Below are 18,420 nucleotides of genomic sequence, written 5' to 3' on the forward strand. Positions count from 1 at the left end.
CTGACAACTTCCTCGCTCTTCTTCCAGGTGCAGTGTGTAGCCAGAGCTGCACAGAGGGAGGAAGCTCTGGGGAGGAGGTGGTGCAACAGTGCACCCCTCCGGCTGTGCTGGGTGGCGACCCCCAGGCTGAGCATTATGTGGCTGGGTCATCCCAGCATGCCCTGCATCCAGTCCCTGCTGCGCCCCTGCCACCACTGGATAACACGGCCACGTCACAGCCAGAAAGACGCGTACACGTCAGTGAAAAGAACTCACCCACAGAGAGTCACCCCAACGGCAAAACTAAGGACAGCTGTGAAGAAGGGGCTATGTCGGATAGTGGTGCTGAGATTGTCCAAGGAGGATTGGGCCCATCGCACCCCAAGGATCCTAGTGTCTCTACAGAGTCTCACTCAGACAGATTCTCTGACAAACAGACGGAAGGAACAGCGCAAGATTTGCATTACGGGTCACAAACTGATAACCGCAGCCACACAGACAGACAGACGGGCGCTGCTGGACCAGGTCAGGACCAGGCTCTGCAGCAGGGAGGTGCAGGTGGAATGGTGGTCGTCAGTGGGACAGAACATCGACAGCCTCTCCCGGAGACAGAGAAATTGGAATATAAACAAGAGACTGGAATGGAGGAACACCCAGCTAGAAACCTTTCCTCTGAATCCTTCTCAACGGCCTCCCCTCTTCCCCTCAGCCCAAATAAAGATAAAGTCCCAGACAACAAAGAAGACAGAGGGATGGAGCAGCCTCAAACAACTCTGCCTACTCAGGCGATTCAGGCCAGCCACAGACCTCTGTCTGAGGTCAAAGAGCAAGCAGGCATTCTTCAAAAGTCTGAGCAGCCCATCGCTGACAACTGTGAGAGGAAACAAACCGACATCTCCACAGAACCTAAAATCACCATGCAGAACTCGAATGATGACAAAGAAGAGATGCCGGGAGCTAATGCTGTGGAGCAGGGACCACAAGAACCTGAAATGCCTACAGAACCATCTGAGAGTGGACATGTCACACTTGGGAGTTCACACACACAAATGCCACTCCCAGCCCCACCAACTGATGTATCCGGGACCCCACAGCCAGGAGCTAAATACTCTGGACTTGTACCCTACACGCCTCCTGGCAGTGGAAATTCCACCCCAAGCTACTCAACTGACCGGCAGAGTGAGAGCGATAACGAAAAAAGTCCACCTCAACCGAAGGAACAGATTGAGGCTAACGGGGCAGAGGAGGAGACTGAAATGGCCGAACCCTCAGCCAACCTTACAATCCAGTCACAAAGCTCTTTTCTACACGAGACGTCAAGAACAGCAGCAACCCCTCATGTCCACCACCTCCTCAGTTTAGAACTAGACTCAATGCAGACAGAACAATCTGTTGAAGTTCAGATGTCTAATCCTGAGCACGTAACAAGGATGGAGACTCAACTGGTGTCTGCGCATGTCCTCTCAACTGACACTCAAGGAGCTGTGATGCTTGGAGGAGAGACCAGCCTGGAGTTGTCTGAGGAGGTGCAGGTTAGTCAGTGTATCCTCCTGGAAGAACATGATGTTATTGAATTAAACTCTGAACTTTCTTCTGAAGAAACAAAGTCGTTTATTGAAGGGACCCATTCGGATATCGAAATGTCCCAACTGGCTGCTGGAGAATTTGAGATTTATAGCTTTGCAGAGGAGGAGATTGCAACAGAAGTTGTTGGAGAGAGACTGTCTCTCTCCCCAAGCTATGAAGTAAACTTATTCAACCCACTCATTGAACACTCTGAGAATTGTACAGCCAGTGAGGGACAAGACACACACCTGCCATCTCCCCCTCAAACGGGTAATGACAATGATCAAGCCATTATCCAGCAAGGCCCCCTTTCATCAGATCACGGTCTCTCAGAAATGGAGGTCTGTTCAAATGACTTTATTCCTAGTCTGTCCACACAAGATGTAGAGATGACTGATGAAAGACATAATTTAGAACCCGAAAACACAACTACTGAAGTGGACGCTGCTGTGGTGGAAGATTCAAGTGAGGTTGATTTAGTCATAACTGTCCCAGGATCAGATACAACAGTTGGACAGGCGGACACTTGTACACAAGCTACAGCACCTTGTATGGAGACCAGCACAGCTGTCTCAGACCATAGAGGGGTGAGCGTTTCCCCAACCACCCATCTGAGTGACACCCAAAAGCTGCCAGGTGAAACTGAAGTAGGGTCAACGACCAGAAAGTCTTCTCTTGTCTCCCCAATGGAAGAATTAACAGAGGTTGTTGTACAGTCAACCAGTCAACACAGTATTGAGGTCCTCTCCTCGCCAATTACCGTACACTTGTCAGAGAGTAAAGGGCAGAATTGTCCTCTTAAAGTGGTACCAGGAGTTACCTTACAAAGTACTACAGAACCAGAGTCCTGTGTTTCTTCTCATGAAGGTCCTGAAAATCCACAGCCCTGTCCAACTCTGACAGAAACCCCAGTGCATACCCAACAGGATGTTGATGGTTCTGTTAATGTGACATCAACAACCGAGGTCAAACCGGAGGCTTCCCGGTCTGCGCTCTCCTCAGGCGTCATCGACCCAAAGCTCCTCCTATTAAAGCGTGGGGACACCCCTCTCCTCAAACATCCACCCTCCTTATTGTTGGGCTTGTGCGTGCAGCAAAGCAACAGCTTGACACTTCCTAGTGCTAGAAGCCCCAGCTCTGGCTCAGACACTGCGCCTGTGGTAGAGTGCCCTCCCAAAGCTGTGGCAGCCGCAGTCTCTGTGCAGGAGCCTGTGGCTCTCTGCATTCATAGAGGCCAGACAGAGCCCTCCGTCAAGAGAGAACCCACAGCAGCACTTCCCTCTACAAACACCCCATCCCAGCCCCATCTGCTCCCACCCTCTGGTCCCACGCCATGCAAATCTGACAGAGGGGCATTAACTTCGATCAAAACTTCCATGGGGAAAGCAGTGACAGTTTCCCAAACCCTAAACCCTCCCACCATTTGCAACACACCTTCCAAGCACCTCTCTGACCCCAAGTTGCCCTCAACATCAGGCAATGTGATGAGGAGTAGTCTCTCCAGTTCCTCCTGTGATGGGAGCCAGTCGGGACCGCTCCCCGTTATCCGGCCACGGCTAGCTGGTGTGAAGGGCCCAGGGATCAGCAGCGCCAAGGAGGAGAGCAGTGATGGGGAGGCTGACCTGGCAGTGGAGGCCAAGCCTGGCCGCAGGAGCATGGTCACCCACAGCCCGGCAGAGAGCAAGGTATGCCCCAAAATGGCTTTCCATGTAGGCCTAGCTGTTTCCTTAAGATGTTCTGCCAAGTCAGCAATTATATCGCTATGTATCGACAGAGACAATTATTTTCGCATAAAAACGATTGCTCTGCCAGCGGCACACAATAACATTTTTCTACTTTTATGTTTACTTGTTTATTATGCATATTTTCGTTGTTTAATGAAGGTATAATGTGTTCATATGCAATTTTGAAACATTTAATTCGGCTATATAATAAACTCCCCTTTCGGTTTGAAGAATTTGGAGCTTGGCTTGGTTGACCGTGTTTGCCCTATAATTAATATGCAATGGTTAGTTAAATGTAGGAAAATGTAGCTGGCTCAGTTGGTGCTGCGATTTATATTTGAATGAGGCAATTCCATGAAATCCTGTTGAAAGTGCAAAGCTACAAGTCATACGTTTATCATTCAGATTAGTTTTTGAGCATGGGACTTTTTTTCAGGTGATGAAAAATGAACACGCAGGCGTAATTCAATGCTTTTATTTAAGACGTTAATTTTCAGCATGTTTTCAGCATGTTTTCAAATGATAGCCTTTCATTCTCAGTTCTCTAAATTGTTTCTCCATTTGTTGCATGAAATGATCTGTCATGATGCAGTGTTTTGCCCGAGTGATTTAAAGTTGGCCGCATGTTAAGCCATGTGTGTTTTCCAGCATGAGCAGAGACAGAGCAGGCCAGACAGAAAGGCCCTTTTCTCAAAGGTAAGCGGTGGGTACCAGACACTCCGATAGGATCACACTTGCAGAATGATCACTGAACCATCGTTCAGCTGATATTTTTCACCTGAGATGGCAGGTGGCGCACACACTGCACAGTTTGAACGGGTGTAGGCTACAGAATATTCATCTGTTTGTTTTGTCTTCAGTGCCGCATGTGATTTCAAAGAGAATTGTTGACAGCTTGATGTGCAACATCGTGTTGAGACAGGTTTTTCTGTGATCTTTATGCATGTTTTGGCCTCTGTTCCTGTAGGCACAGTCTTGTTATGGTCCTGCTCAAAAGTCCTCGTTACCTTCTCATCTCCAGGTACGCCAGTGGATAGCAGACAGGGTCACTCCAAGTTCGTCTCCCTTCTCGCCCTGTTCTTCACCCCCCTCTCCTAGCCCATCTTCCTCCAGTGACTGGACTCCCAGCACTACTCCCCTCGCTCTCCGAGGTCCCCGGGGTAGGTTCCTCTCCCCGCCCTCTATGGGCCTGGGAGGTTCCTCCCCATCGGACCCGGTCACTCCCTATCGACCCCGCATGGAGCGTCACGCCGACATGGCTGAACTGGCCAAACACGTGAGTCAGCGTTCTTCTGCTCATCCTTCTGACCTTTGGTCCTATATGTCAACTGAATAGTTTTGGATAATCAATCGAATAGTTCTGAATAATCAAAATTAAACAACTGTCTAGACGAGAAAAACTTTATTTCTTTGCTTCCGGATGTGAACTGTGTTGTGTTGTTGTAGGAAGCTGAGATAGAGGGCAGGACCCTAGCGTTGAAGAGAGAAGGCTTCTGGTCTATAAAGCGACTGACCCGTCTGACAGAGCCGCTCCGGCCCAAGGTGCACTGGGACTACCTGTGTGAGGAGATGCAGTGGCTCTCTGCTGACTTTGCCCAGGAGAGAAGGTGGAAGAGAGGGGTCGCCAGGAAGGTCAGAGGCTCCCATAGATAATTTTCATTTCACATCGCTTGGCACCTATCCAAAGTGGAATCCATAATGCAGAGAGATTGGTATTACCTACTGATGGCTTAAAGCAGGGGTGTAAAAACATACCGTCTGTATTTCTGCCTGCTTCAACGGCAATAGTTCAGATACAAATGAAAACAGGAAGTGACCCCAGGAATCGATAGAACACCGCTCAGAGATGCACAGAAACGGTATAACATTCAAAATGGGTGAATATCTCCTTTAACTGCCATCATGATTTCAGGTTATGTTCAAAAAGTTCAAAGGAACTCAAAAAGATATGTATGTTTCTGCAGGTGGTGCGGATGGTGATGCGACACCACGAGGAGCTAAGGCAGAAGGAGGAGAAGGCCAAGCGGGACGAGCACGCCAAAATCAGACGAGTCGCCTCCAACGTAGCCAAGGAGGTCCGGGCCTTCTGGGGCAGTGTTGAGAAGGTGGTGCAGTACAAGCAGCAGTCCCGGTTAGAGGAGAAGAGGAAGAAGGCCCTGGACCTCCAGCTGGACTTCATCGTGGGCCAGACAGAGAAATACTCAGACCTCCTCAGTCAGGCCCTGGAAACTGCACCGGCTGGGAACAGTGAACCTGCACCCTCGCCACCCAAAAAATCCCTTCCACCTGCTGTGGATGAGGATGGTGAGGACTGTTTCTTTGCAAATTGGTTCCTGTGAATCCAGATTGCTCCAATTCAGAATCTCTAGTCCTTGCCTACCTATAATTTACAACATAAGGAGGTTGTTGTAGCCACAGCTCTTAGATCAGCTGATGTGTTGTATGTAGTGCATCCTGGTGTGAAATACCAGCTGTGTGCCACCAGTTGGTGCTACACATTGTTGGTGGATGCGTTGCTTTGAGACCTTGTGAAACGTGCTATGTAAATGCAATCAATTGCTAATATTAGTCCAAAGCTTATTCTGTAAGATTGTTGCTAAGGTGGTGCTCCTGTATTTTAGTCTCCATTAGCAACTGTCAGGCTCAGTGATGTCAGTCCAGTGACCAGACTGGCTGTGGCTGTTGGTTTAGGCTGCTGACAAATTGCTGTTTGTGCAGGAAGCCATTGGGAGGTCAACAGTGACTTCAGTGCAGGGGCTGCTCAACTACTAGAGAAAGCGCTGTCTTGACAAGAGGCCAGTCTCATCTCCTTATGTCTCGCCAGAAATTATGCAATTATGCCTCTCTAAAGTGCATTGACATTCCAATCATCAGACCTGGCCTGCCTTAATGGAAGCGAAACTTATCCTGGTACTGAATCCTGCACGGCTTCCAGATGCCTTAACAGACCGGTTTTTAACGTTCCTCTGTCTCTCTTCCCCCCCGTCTGCAGACCGAGACTTTGAGCCTCCCTGTGGCGAGGAGGAAGATGACGAGGAGACCATCGACGTGGAGGAGGCACAGGACGGCAATGATGCCGAGACCCAGAGGAAGGAGATGGAGCTGCTGAGACAGGAAGGGACCATGTCCTTGGCAGAGTTGCTCAGCACCCTCAAACGGCCTCATTCACAGGTGGGTACCACTGGCAAAGCCGCTCACTCATACCGCACTCCTATGTCCTTCCTTTGTATACGTTGGTGCACATTACAACTTCATTGATCATACTGTAAATGTTGTTATTCGGTGGAGACTGACTTTTGTTCCTTCCCCAGGCCTCCGAAGAGGAGTGCTCAGACAATTCGTCAACAACAGTGGGGGAAGACGAAGAGTTCACAGCCAACGAAGAGGATGGTGAGACCCTAGTAATACCATTGTAGTTGTGCATTGGTCAATGGATAACTTGGCTGTGAGCATTGGTGTAATTATTTGTCCCTGTCTGTGGTGCTCAGCTGAAGACGAGGAGGACACCATCGCGGCCCAGGAGGTAGTGGAAGGGGAAGCTGATCACGCAGGAGAGCTTGATGACTTGGCTAAAGAAGGTTACCACCCACACTACTAAAACGTCTATCTGCTGCACAGATAATGACTCCAATGTGCTGCGTAGTTGTTTTTAAGCTGTTGTCATTCAAGCCCCAAGTAACTGTTACATCCCTGTCTGTAACATCTGTTATTTACGACTGCTCTAAACGTTATTTTCTTCCCGTTCCCCTGCCAGGTGACATGACTGTGGAGGAGCTGCTGGAGAAGTACAAAGGAGCGTATGCCTCTGATTTCGAGGAGCCCTCGGCGTCCGCCTCTCCTGCCAGCACAGAGGAGTCGGAAAATTCCGGAGACGAGGAAGAGGAGAGCGAGGAAGAAGAAAGTGATGTGGAGAGCAACACCACCTCCTCAGGTACTGCCCACAAGCAATGTTGGAAGCTTCTCACTGTAGATGGACCTGCAAACCAAGAATCTACATTTTCAAGTGCTTTTGCTTCATGTCAAACGCATGTGCGTTTTGTCCTGATTATACCACCCTCACTGCGTTACCCCTCTTCTCAATGAACCTCTCGCCAGATGACGAGGACAGTGAAGAGGACGAGGTCAGTGACATTGAGGAAGAGGACAGTGAGGAAGATGAGTGCGGTGAGGGGATGGAGATCCTGCTGAAGGAGGGGGACCACAGCCCCCCTCTGCCAAGCGGCCCGCGGCCCAAGAAGGAGATCAGCCACATTGCTGCTACTGCAGAGAGCCTCCAGCCCAAAGGCTATACCCTGGCCACAACCAAGGTGGGTAACCCATGCCTTCCGACACTGGCCAGATGATCAAACATGAAACAAGGATCCTTTGCTATAAACTTGTTGATGACTTAAGGGGAAGGTTGATACTTTTCCATTCATCCCCTTCCAATAAGCCTGTCCTCCACTTCTAAAGCGACACCAGCCTCCGCTGGCTTGGGTGGCTAGGATTCCACCATGATGCAGTGAAATGTAACTAGTCTGCATCTCTTTATTTGTGTCATTTTTTTTTTGTTCTTCGTCAATAGGTCAAAACTCCCATTCCCTTCCTGCTGGTGGGCCAGCTGCGTGAGTACCAGCACATCGGCCTGGACTGGCTGGTCACCATGTACGAGAAGAAGCTCAACGGCATCCTGGCTGACGAGATGGGCCTTGGGAAGACCATCCAGACCATCGCCCTGCTGGCTCACCTCGCCTGTGAAAAGAGTAAGACATCGAGTCATTCATTACAGTCCTTTCGTCCATTCATACACTGACGTTTTACCAGGACAATAGAAGATATGCACATAGCCTGGATATCGGATACTTAATCAAGTTGGTTGTTCAGGTAACTGGGGGCCCCATCTGATCATCGTGCCAACCAGTGTGATGCTGAATTGGGAGATGGAGCTGAAGCGCTGGTGTCCCGGATTCAAAATCCTCACTTACTACGGCAGTCAGAAGGAGAGGAAACTCAAGAGACAGGTAAACCACTACCAACAATCACCAAATCCCCTTGTAAATGGATACAAATCATCAAATTGTTACTAACTCAGCACAAATCGCTCCTCACGAGGACCGCTCTCCATCGCACTTTGTTCTGGGCAGTCCTCCAGCTTGTACCGTCTATGGCCGGACGATATGGCCTAAAAATCATATAGTTTTTTAAAACATTTTTTTTGTGATGTTTATTTTCTAAATAAGCGTTGTTGTGCAATTAAGGGTAAAATACACGCATTTCAACAGACAGCAATGATCTGAATAATTAAGGGCTAGTGAAGTTATACCTAGGCTAAATATAAGCCTTCCACAACCATAAGACCCACTAATAAACTATTTTGATAAAATAATGAAAATAAATTGCTACTTTTCTGTTGTTACAATAATCACTTTTCTGGCTTTCAAGTCAATGAAGAAAGCCGTTTTTGTTACAAATTTAACTAGAACAATGCATAATGCACTAACTTCTTGTAGTAGGCATCTGGCTATAGAACAAGAACACGGGTCTCAACAACCTCAAGGCCTCGTGCTAGTGATTAGCCAGCTAACCTTTTATATTTAAGTTTAGCCAACTTGGATCTATTTGCTAGCTAACAAAGTTGAATTGTTATGAACACACCCTTCTGCCTGTCTCCAAATGTTTGAAAAGCATGTTAGCCTGTCCACTTGGTTCGGGCGTTGAAATCAAGTGGCCTACCTTATTTTTCAGAATGACAACGAGTTGCCAATTCGTTATAATTGTTTTATGCTTATTGCTCATTTATGAAACACAGACTAGACAGCAGCATTTTAGCCACACTGTTATATTAATGGTACATTGTACCAATACCGCTTGCTACAGACTAAACATGGATTGTTGTTTTAGTAGTGTCTGCTCTGTGCGCTATTTGAGGAGTTGAGACATAAAAAGGGCATAGTTTAAAAAGTTAACTTCTCTATTACAGTAAATAATGTCTCAATGTGTTGGAATATGTGTGTTGGAATGTGTTGGAATTATATGCAGATCTCTGGTGTAAAAGGAGAGCTCAAAAATACAACATGACAAGTGGACATAAACGAAAAAATAACAAAACCTTGATTGAGATACAGGCATTTGGAATATCACGCAAAAACACACATTTTAATGAATCAAATTAATTTGATGTATCACAAAGCCCTAGTTCCACCCATGCCGGTTTTCTTAGTGTCTGCCGTAAACTCCTGCCTCCCCTGTGTTTCTTTGGCGCCCTCTTTTCCTTTTCGTGTTCCAAATGAATCTTCCCTGGTGCTGCATCATCTCTCTTTTCTGGTGCTTCCTCATTCCAACTGAACAAAAAGCCCTGGCCCTCTGAAGTGTCACTGTTTCAATAAGCTAATGAAAAAAGTCCTCTCTCTCCTTTCTCTACTCAGGGTTGGACCAAGCCCAACGCTTTCCACGTGTGCATCACCTCCTACAAGCTGGTGCTGCAGGACCACCAGGCCTTCCGACGCAAGTCCTGGCGCTACCTCATCCTGGACGAGGCCCAGAACATCAAGAACTTCAAGTCCCAGCGCTGGCAGAGCCTGCTCAACTTCAACAGGTCCGCACTAAGGGAAGGGGATGTTTATAGACGGCCAGTATGTGTTGCCAGTGAACATCCTAATCCTCATTTTATGAATAGTAATAATACACCATTTTTATAGCGCTTTTCTAAAATCCTTCAAACGACGCGCTCCCATTTCTCTGCATTCTTCCTGAACCAATATCAGTCCAAATTACGACAACTTAAGCTGAAAGTTCTTCGTCCACTTAGAATATAATCAACTTAAATCCTAACCTAGTGTCATTTTAACGTTCTCCCTGGACCCAGTCAGAGGCGCCTGCTGCTGACAGGCACCCCGCTGCAGAACAGCCTGATGGAGCTGTGGTCCCTGATGCACTTCCTCATGCCCCACGTCTTCCAGTCCCACCGAGAGTTCAAGGAGTGGTTCTCCAACCCCCTCACCGGTATGATCGAGGGTAGCCAGGAATACAACGAGGGCCTGGTCAAGAGGTTACATAAGGTAAGGACTCCGGCTGCGAGGGGGTGTGGATTGGTCAGAGTATGTAGGGGGGTCCAAATGAACTGTTAATGCACGTTGAGATGTTGTCAACGACATTCTGCTCCCTAACCTGACATATCACCACTTTCTGTTTTTCCTTCTAGGTGCTCAGACCGTTTCTGTTGAGGAGAATCAAGGTGGATGTGGAGAAGCAGATGCCTAAGAAATATGAGCATGTGGTGCGCTGCCGTTTGTCCAAGAGGCAGCGCTTCCTCTACGATGACTTCATGGCACAGGCCTCGTAAGTATCTATAGGGGGTTACTGGAAGCAAATGATGCGTTGCAGGAGGGCTCATTGGTTTGAAATTCTGCCAGTAATACGCTTTTTACCTGTATATTCTTATTCTTCATTGCCAGAATGTTATTACATCACTATGATGTTGTCAGCTTCTACTGTAGGTTTGCTTAGATCATCTACTAGTTAATATTGTAAAGGAAACCCCTTTTCACCCTTTTTATTTCTCGCAGGACCCGGGAAACGCTGGCTAGTGGTCACTTCATGTCTGTGATCAACATCTTGATGCAGCTCCGTAAAGTGTGTAACCACCCCAACCTGTTTGACCCTCGGCCCATTCACTCCCCCTTCATCACCAAGCCTATCGTCTTCCACACTGCCTCCCTGGTACAGCGAGCCCTGGACGTCTCCCCATTCAAGGTTACTGCTCCCACTGCCCCCTGGGGATGGGGTGTGTCACTGGAGCTGTGCAGTCTAATTGAAATGCATTTGTACTTATCTAAACGTCCATAACCTTACCCCTCCTCCTCCGTCCCCAGCGCTGCGACCTGTCCATGTTTGACCTGGTGGGTCTGGAGGCCAACGTGTCCAGGTACCAGGCCGACGTGTTTCTGCCTTCCAGGAAGGTCACCCGTCAGCTGATCCAGGAGGTCATGGAGTCTCCCGACCCCCCTCCCCGTCCCAAACCCGTTCGCATGAAGGTCAACAGGATGTTCCAGCCCTTACCTAAGGCTGATGGTCGCACGGTGCTGGTGGTGAACAAACCCCGACCCACCTGCCCTGTCACCCCTGCTGCTCAGGCCTCAAGGACCCCTCTCATCCAGGATGTGACGCCAACCCCTACACCGCCAGTCCAACAAAGTTAGTACTAAATACCTTGGATTTACAAGTACAGTGCATTCAGAAAATATTCAGACCCCTTGACTTTTTCCAAATGTTACGTTACAGCCTTATTCTAAAATGGATTAAGTCATTTTTTCATCAATCTACACACAAGTACCCCATAACGACAAAATAAAAACAGTTTTGCAATTTTTGCTAATTTCTAAAGAATTAAACACTGAAATATCACAGTTACATACATTACCAGTCAAAAGTTTGGACACACCTACTCATTCAAGGGTTTTTCTTTATTTTTACTATTTTCTACATTGTAGAATAATGGTGAAGACATTAAAACTATGAAATATCACATATGGAATCATGTAGTAACCAAAAAAGTGTTAAACAAATCAAAATATATTTGATATTCTTCAAAGTAGCCACCCTTTGCCTTGAGTGCTTTGCACACTCTTGGCATTCTCTCATCATGAGGTAGTCACCTGGAATGCCGTTAAATTTACAGGTGTGCATAAGTTAATTTGTGGGATTTCTTTCCTTAATGCATTTGAGCCAATCAGTTGTTGTGACAAGGTAGGGTTGGTATACAGAAGATAGCCCTGTTTGGTAAAAGACCAGTAGTGTCCATCATTACTTCAAGACATGAAGGTTAGTCAATCTGGAACATTTCAAGAACATTGCACTTGAAGAAACTTTCAGTCACAAAACCATCAAGCGCTATGATGAAACTGTCTCTCAGGAGGACCACCACAGGAATAGAAGACCCAGAGTTACCTCTGTTGCAGAGGATAAGTTCATTAGTTAACAGCCTCAGAAAATGCAGCCCAAATAAATGCTTCACTGAGTTCAAGTAACAGACACATCTCAACATCAACTGTTCAGAGGAGACTCTGTGAATCAGGCCTTCATGGTTGAATTGCTGCAGAGAAACCACTACTAAAGGACACCAATAAGAAGAGACTTGCTTGTGCCAAGAAACACAAGCAATGGACATTAGACCGGTGGAAATCTGTCCTTTGGTCTGATGAATCCAAATGTGAGATTTTTGATTCCAACCGCCGTGTATTCAAGAGACACAAGTGAACAGATGTTCTCTGCATGTTTCGTTCCCACGTTGAAGCATGGAGGAGGTGCTGTGGCGGTGCTTTGCTTGTGACACTGTCTGTGATTTATTTAGAATTCAAGGCACACTTAACCAGCATAGCTACCACAGCATTCTGCAGTGAAATGCATTCCCATCTGGTTTGGGCTTAGTGGGACTATCATTTGTTTTTCAACAGAACAATGACCCAACACACCTCCAAGGTGTATAAGAGCTATTTGACCAAGAAGGAGAGTGATGGAGTCCTGCATCAGATGACCAGGCCTTCCCAATGCCATGATCTCAACCCTATTGAGATGGTTTGGGTTGAGTTGGACCACAGAGTGAGAACTCCTTCAACACTGCTGAAAAAGCATTCCAGTTGAATCTAATTGAGAGAATGCCAAGAGTGTGCAAAGCTGTCATCAAGGCGAAGGGTGGCTACTTTGAAGAATCTCAAATATAAAATAAATGCTGATTGGTTCAACACTTTTTTTGTGTTTTTTTTTTTTGGTTACTACATGATTCCATATGTGTTGTTTCATAGTTTGTCTTCACTATTATTCTACAATGTAGAAAATAGTACAAATAAAATAAACCCTTGAATGAGTAGACGTGTTCAATCGTTTGACTGGTAGTGTTAGTATTCAGACCTTTTACTCAGTACTCTGTTAAAGCACCTTTGGTAGTGATTACAGCTTCGTGGTCTTGGGTATGACACTACAAGCTTGGCACACCTGTATTTGGGTAGTTTCACCAATTTCTTCTCTGAAAAACATCCCCATAGTATGATGCTGCCACCACCATGCTTCACCATAGGGATGGTGCCAGGTTTCCTCCAGATGTGATGTTTGGCATTCAGGCCAAAGAGTACAATCTTGGTTTCATCAGACCAGAGAATCTTGTTTCTCATGGTCTGAGAGTCTTTAGGTGCTTTTTGGCAAACATCAAGTGGGCTGTCATGTGCCTTTTACTGAGGAGTGGCTTCCGTCTAGCCACTCTACCATAAAGGCCTGATTGGTGGATTGCTGCATAGATGGCTGTCCTTCAGGAAGGTTCTCCCATTTCCACAGAGGAACTCTGGAGCGCTGTCAGTCACCATCGGGTTCTTGGTCACCTTCCTGACCAAGGCCCTTCTTCCCCCGATTGCTCAATCTGGCTGGGCGGCCAGCTCTAGGAAGAGTCTTGGTGGTTCCTAACTTCTTCCATTTAAGAATTATGGAAGCCACCGTGTTCCTGGGGACCTTCAATGCTGCAGGAATGTTTTGGTACCCTTCCGCAGATCTGTGCCTCGACACAATCCTGTCTCAGAGCTTTACGGACAATTCCTTCGACATCATGGCTTGGTTTTTGCTCTGACATGCACTGTCAACTGTGGGACCATATATAGACAGGTGTGTGCCTTTCCAAATCATTTCCAATCAATTTAATTTCCCACAGGTAGACTCCAATCAAGTTATAGAAACATCTTAAGAATGATCCATGGAAACTTGAGCTCAGTTTTGGGTCTTATAGCAAAGGGTTTGAATACTTATGTAAATAAAGTATTTCTGTTTTTTTTATACATTTCTAAAAACCTTTCTTTCTGTCATTATGGGGTATTTTGTGTAGATTGGGGATTTTTTTAAAAATTGTATTTAATCCATGTTAGAATAAGTCTAACGTAAGAAAGTGGAAAGTCAAGAGGTCTGAATGCACTGTAAATACTGCTTGAGTAGTTGCTAAATTTACATGGGAAAAAATCAAACATGATCCAAGTGTTTTTGTAATGGTCTGATCTTAGATGCACTATGCAGAAATCGCTCTGCCATTTCCTGGTTGCTAAAATTCAAATAGTTTGCCTAATTTCAGTTTGTGACAAAATCAAGCAAGTGTTTTGTGTAGAGAAACATTGTACCATCTACACCGCTGTGAAATATATTTTACATATCCAAACGTATTGTATTTCCAGCTGGTTGAAGCTGGTGTACGAAACCGAAGGTAAAAGACGCAAACGCGAAACTTAACGGGAAGCATAGAAATGGCGCACATAGAAACCGATCTCTACCGCTTCTGAGAGTGACAGATCTATAACTTACATTTCTATGTGCATTTTTTGGGGGGCAAGCCCAAAAAGTAGCATGTTGCAGCTTTAAAGGAAAATTCTACTCCAACTATATTTAGATTTTTTTCATTAGTCCACTGATACAGTCCCAGAATGTTTTGCATGTCAGCAGTTAGTGTCAAGATATAGGACTTTCAAGAAGCATAGTGTCACCTGCCACTTGATGATGTTTCTTGCATCATGATGCTTCTTGAAAGTCCAATATCTTAACTTTACTGCCGACGTGCAAAACATTCTGGGACTATCAACAGTGGACTAATAAAAAACATATACCAAAATATATACTTTTTGACTTTTCCTTTAACCTTGAATGCCGTTAAACATTTTTTGTGGAAACCTCTACTAAGCCAGACAAACGATTCTATTCTACACAAACAGACATAATGTAATACTTTCTTCCCTTGTTTCCATGAACCCTCAGCAGTGTGTTCAGTGGCACCCACAGCCCCTCCTCGCCCGCCCTTGCACCCCAGTGGCCCCTCTGTCATGAGGTCCGGCTCCCCAATGCCAGTCCTGGCCGTACGCCCACCCACCACCTCCTGCAACCCCGCCACCCATCTCACCCCTCCTCCCAGCAACGTTTTGACCCAACGGGTTTTGCTCAGCCCAGACATGCAGGCCCGGCTTCCCTGTGAGTACCTGCCATTCTCACAAACACTCTCTCTGTCGGGCAACGAATGTGCATGAACAGTGCATAAGAAGAAACTGAAAATGTATTAGACTGTAAATTCATGATATTTTTTTTGTTTATCTCTACTGGTGAAATGAAACTCATCTACATTTTAATATCTACCATTTTTCTCTCTATCTCAGCTGGGGAGGTAGTGAGTATCGCCCAACTGGCCTCATTGGCCGGGCGTCCTGTGTCATCGTGCCAGGGCAGTAAGCCTGTCACCTTCCAGCTGCAGGGCAACAAGCTCACCCTGTCTGGGACCCAGCTCCACCAGGTTCCCATGGCACCTCCACGCCCAGTACAAGGTCAGGTCAGATCCCAGCACTAACTACACTACATGGAGATTCACCGAGTGTACAGAACATTATGAACACCTGCTCTTTCCATGACAGACTGACCAGGTGAAGCTAGGATTCCTTATTGTCACTTGTTAAATCCACTTCAATTACTGGAGATGAAGGGGAGGAAACAGTTTAAAGAATGACATTTTAAGCTTTGAGACAATTGAGACGTGGATTGTGTATGAGTGCCATTCAGAGGGTAAATGGTCAAGACAAAATATTTGGTAGAAGGTGCCAGGCGCACCGGTTTGTGTCCAAGAACTTCAACGCTGCTGGGTTTTTCACGCTCAATAGTTTCCCGTGTGTATCAAGAATGGTCCACCACCCAATGGACATCCAGCCAACTTGACACAACTGTGGGAAGCGTTGGAGTCAACATGGGCCAGCATCCCTGTGGAACGCTTTCAACACCTTGTAGAGTCCATATCCTGATGAATTGAGGTTGTTCTGAGGGCAAAGGGGGTGCAACTCAACATTAAGAAGGTGTTCTTAATGTTTTGTACACTCAGTGTATATTACCAGAATGGCTTATGTCATTAAACTCTAGAACGTGCTGATATAGACAGCCATATTAGTGTTCTATTTAAGTCAGGGGTACAGTATCTATCCTGTACTGACAGGGGTGTCTAAATTGTGTGGTTCTTACTGTGGGCTCTGCAGGTAACGTCATGCATCTGGTGACCAGCGGAGGGCAGCACCACCTCATCAGCCAGCCAGCCCAAGTAGCAGTTTTCAGTTCAGCCAATACCCACGCTGTCCCCACCTCTCCTGTACCCTCGGGAATCCAGCTGCCTTGCAATTCTTCTCAAGGTACAGCAGCATCCCCTTTTTAAGACTATGGTCACTGATCTTCGTTCGTGGTCTTTTGCCCTGGTTCAGTGACGGTTGTCTTCTTACCTGCCTTTCCAGTGCCCTCCTCCGTGGTGACCAGCTCTGGGATTGTGAAGATCGTGGTACGCCAGTCAAGCAAGGAGGGAGGGGGTGTACCCACCCTGGCAGTGCCCCCTTCTCCTCGCGTAGCCCCCCAGGCGTCAACCTCCATGCACCATCATGCTAATACTGCTGTGAGAACTCCTGCCCCCCAGCAAACGGCCCATCGCCACCCCGGGCCCACCACTGCTCAATACACCCTGGCCCCCCCTAGAACCCCTACCTCAGTCACAATTAGAACCTGTACCCCAGCCCCCCCTCGAACCCCTGCCCCCCCCCGTAATCCTACCTCAGCCCTCAGTCAGTCCCAGCCCCCTCGCCCAGTGCTTAAGGTAGTAACGGGACCAGCAGAAACCAGCACAGAACAGAAAGGTGAAGAGATGAATGCAAAGAATAATTTTATGATTCTGTATTTACAATCCCTGTATTGAACAAGTAAATTCTCCACTCTAGCGCGTGTGAATTCTACGTTGACGTGTGAGGAGAGCAGCGACACCAAATCAGCCGTTCCTAAATCAGGGTCCCATGTGGGTGGATTTGTCCCCCCTCGACCTCGGGCACAACCTCGCCCACCTCCTCGCTCCCCCTTCTACATGGTACTAGCTACATCTGCTTTCATTTACAAACCTCTTTTCTTTTGTTTGTGACTTGTTTCAATCACTGTGTATGAAATTGATGTTGCGTATATCCCACAGTAGTACCTTTTTTTAGTTCTGTCAGTTATCAGCCCACAGCAACATTCTTAAATTGACTCCTGTCATGTCCCTTTAACTGTTGTTGTCCTATCAACTGACAAACTGTCCCTTTCCCCCCGTCAGTCATGGCTGGCAGACAGCCGCAAGAAGCAGCGAGACAGCCGCCTGGCCCAGATCATCCGGATCAACGACCTGCACTGCAGCGCCAAGCCCGTGTTTGGCCATGAGGTGCTGGACTTCCTCACCTTCCTCCCGGGCTCCTGCCCTGCTCCGGCCCCCAGGGCCCTGGGTCAGTGGGGTCGCTCGGGCCACGCCGCCTGCCTGTTCGCCCAGTCCCACAGCACTACAGACTACTGGGACCAGAGCTGCGCCCTGAGGGAGGGCATCCACACCACCGAGGACAGGCTGCAGCTGCTCAAAGATGTGATCGAACGGTAACACGCTGACTGCTGCTGTCCACTGTCTGGAACCACGAGACGGTCCACATTTTTTGTTTTATCCCTGCACTAACACACCTGATTTAACAAATCACCACACTAATCACCAAGCCCTTCATGAGTTGAATCGGTTGTCAGTTTTCAAGCACCTTCTGTTTATCTTTCTTGTGATGCCCCAGGGATTGATGAAGGGTAAATATGACCATTTCTAATCGGACCCTATTTCCTAACCTTCAGGTTTACGTTTGTGATCCCGCCGGTGGAGGCTCCAGCCATCACCATGCACAGCTGCCACCCCCCTCCGTCTCTGAGCCACCAGCAGGCCGTGTTCACCTCGCTGCTCTCCTCCCAGGTGGCCCCGCTCGCACGCAGTCTGCACCGCATCCAGTGCAACATGAGGACCCACTTCCCTGACCTGAGGCTGATCCAGTACGACTGCGGTGAGTCCTCACTCAGACAACACAACTGTGTGTTCCTTAGGACTTAGGAAACTTGTCTTGTTTTACCTCGGCATTGGCTGAGGAATTTTAACTCTGACACCTCAATCAGTTTGGCTATGTGTTTGCAAAGGCCATGACATGAAAAGACACTTAAGTGGAAGTGCTGTTACTTCAGCGATGATACGGACACAGTCTGTCTCTAGGGTCACTGGGTCAGGGTCACGTTCAGTTCTCCAGAGCAGCGTGTCCTTCAGTTGAAGACGAGAGGTATTTTTAAAATGAGGAGAAACGGTATGAGC

The 18,420-nt window shown here is 47.3% G+C and overlaps 1 protein-coding gene across 5 annotated transcripts in view; it reads left to right on the forward strand.

The window, feature by feature from the left end:
* srcap (Snf2-related CREBBP activator protein) overlaps positions 1-18,420 on the forward strand; it is a 29,546-nt gene that overhangs the window by 2,565 nt on the left and 8,561 nt on the right. For 2 of the 5 annotated variants that reach the window (XM_090202120.1, XM_090202118.1), the window contains exons 3-26: positions 28-3,230; positions 3,918-3,965; positions 4,291-4,545; positions 4,716-4,901; positions 5,234-5,573; positions 6,262-6,440; positions 6,581-6,659; positions 6,758-6,847; positions 7,024-7,200; positions 7,365-7,576; positions 7,834-8,011; positions 8,133-8,269; positions 9,674-9,843; positions 10,114-10,306; positions 10,450-10,586; positions 10,814-11,000; positions 11,120-11,441; positions 15,030-15,236; positions 15,419-15,583; positions 16,280-16,429; positions 16,529-16,921; positions 17,003-17,145; positions 17,368-17,678; positions 17,919-18,121. In XM_090202120.1, coding sequence (XP_090058246.1) covers positions 309-3,230; positions 3,918-3,965; positions 4,291-4,545; positions 4,716-4,901; positions 5,234-5,573; positions 6,262-6,440; positions 6,581-6,659; positions 6,758-6,847; positions 7,024-7,200; positions 7,365-7,576; positions 7,834-8,011; positions 8,133-8,269; positions 9,674-9,843; positions 10,114-10,306; positions 10,450-10,586; positions 10,814-11,000; positions 11,120-11,441; positions 15,030-15,236; positions 15,419-15,583; positions 16,280-16,429; positions 16,529-16,921; positions 17,003-17,145; positions 17,368-17,678; positions 17,919-18,121 — 7,384 coding nt within the window. In that variant the 5' untranslated portion in view covers positions 28-308. Of the gene's footprint in view, positions 1-27; positions 3,231-3,917; positions 3,966-4,290; positions 4,546-4,715; positions 5,129-5,233; positions 5,574-6,261; positions 6,441-6,580; positions 6,660-6,757; positions 6,848-7,023; positions 7,201-7,364; positions 7,577-7,833; positions 8,012-8,132; positions 8,270-9,673; positions 9,844-10,113; positions 10,307-10,449; positions 10,587-10,813; positions 11,001-11,119; positions 11,442-15,026; positions 15,237-15,418; positions 15,584-16,279; positions 16,430-16,528; positions 16,922-17,002; positions 17,146-17,367; positions 17,679-17,918; positions 18,122-18,420 lie in introns of those variants that run through there. The other 3 variants (XM_090202117.1, XM_090202119.1, XM_090202121.1) reach the window with 3 other exon arrangements.

Source organism: Oncorhynchus mykiss, chromosome 16 (genome assembly GCF_057628025.1).
Source record: "Oncorhynchus mykiss isolate SJ-2025 chromosome 16, ASM5762802v1, whole genome shotgun sequence".
In the NCBI taxonomy this organism is placed as follows: domain Eukaryota; kingdom Metazoa; phylum Chordata; class Actinopteri; order Salmoniformes; family Salmonidae; genus Oncorhynchus; species Oncorhynchus mykiss.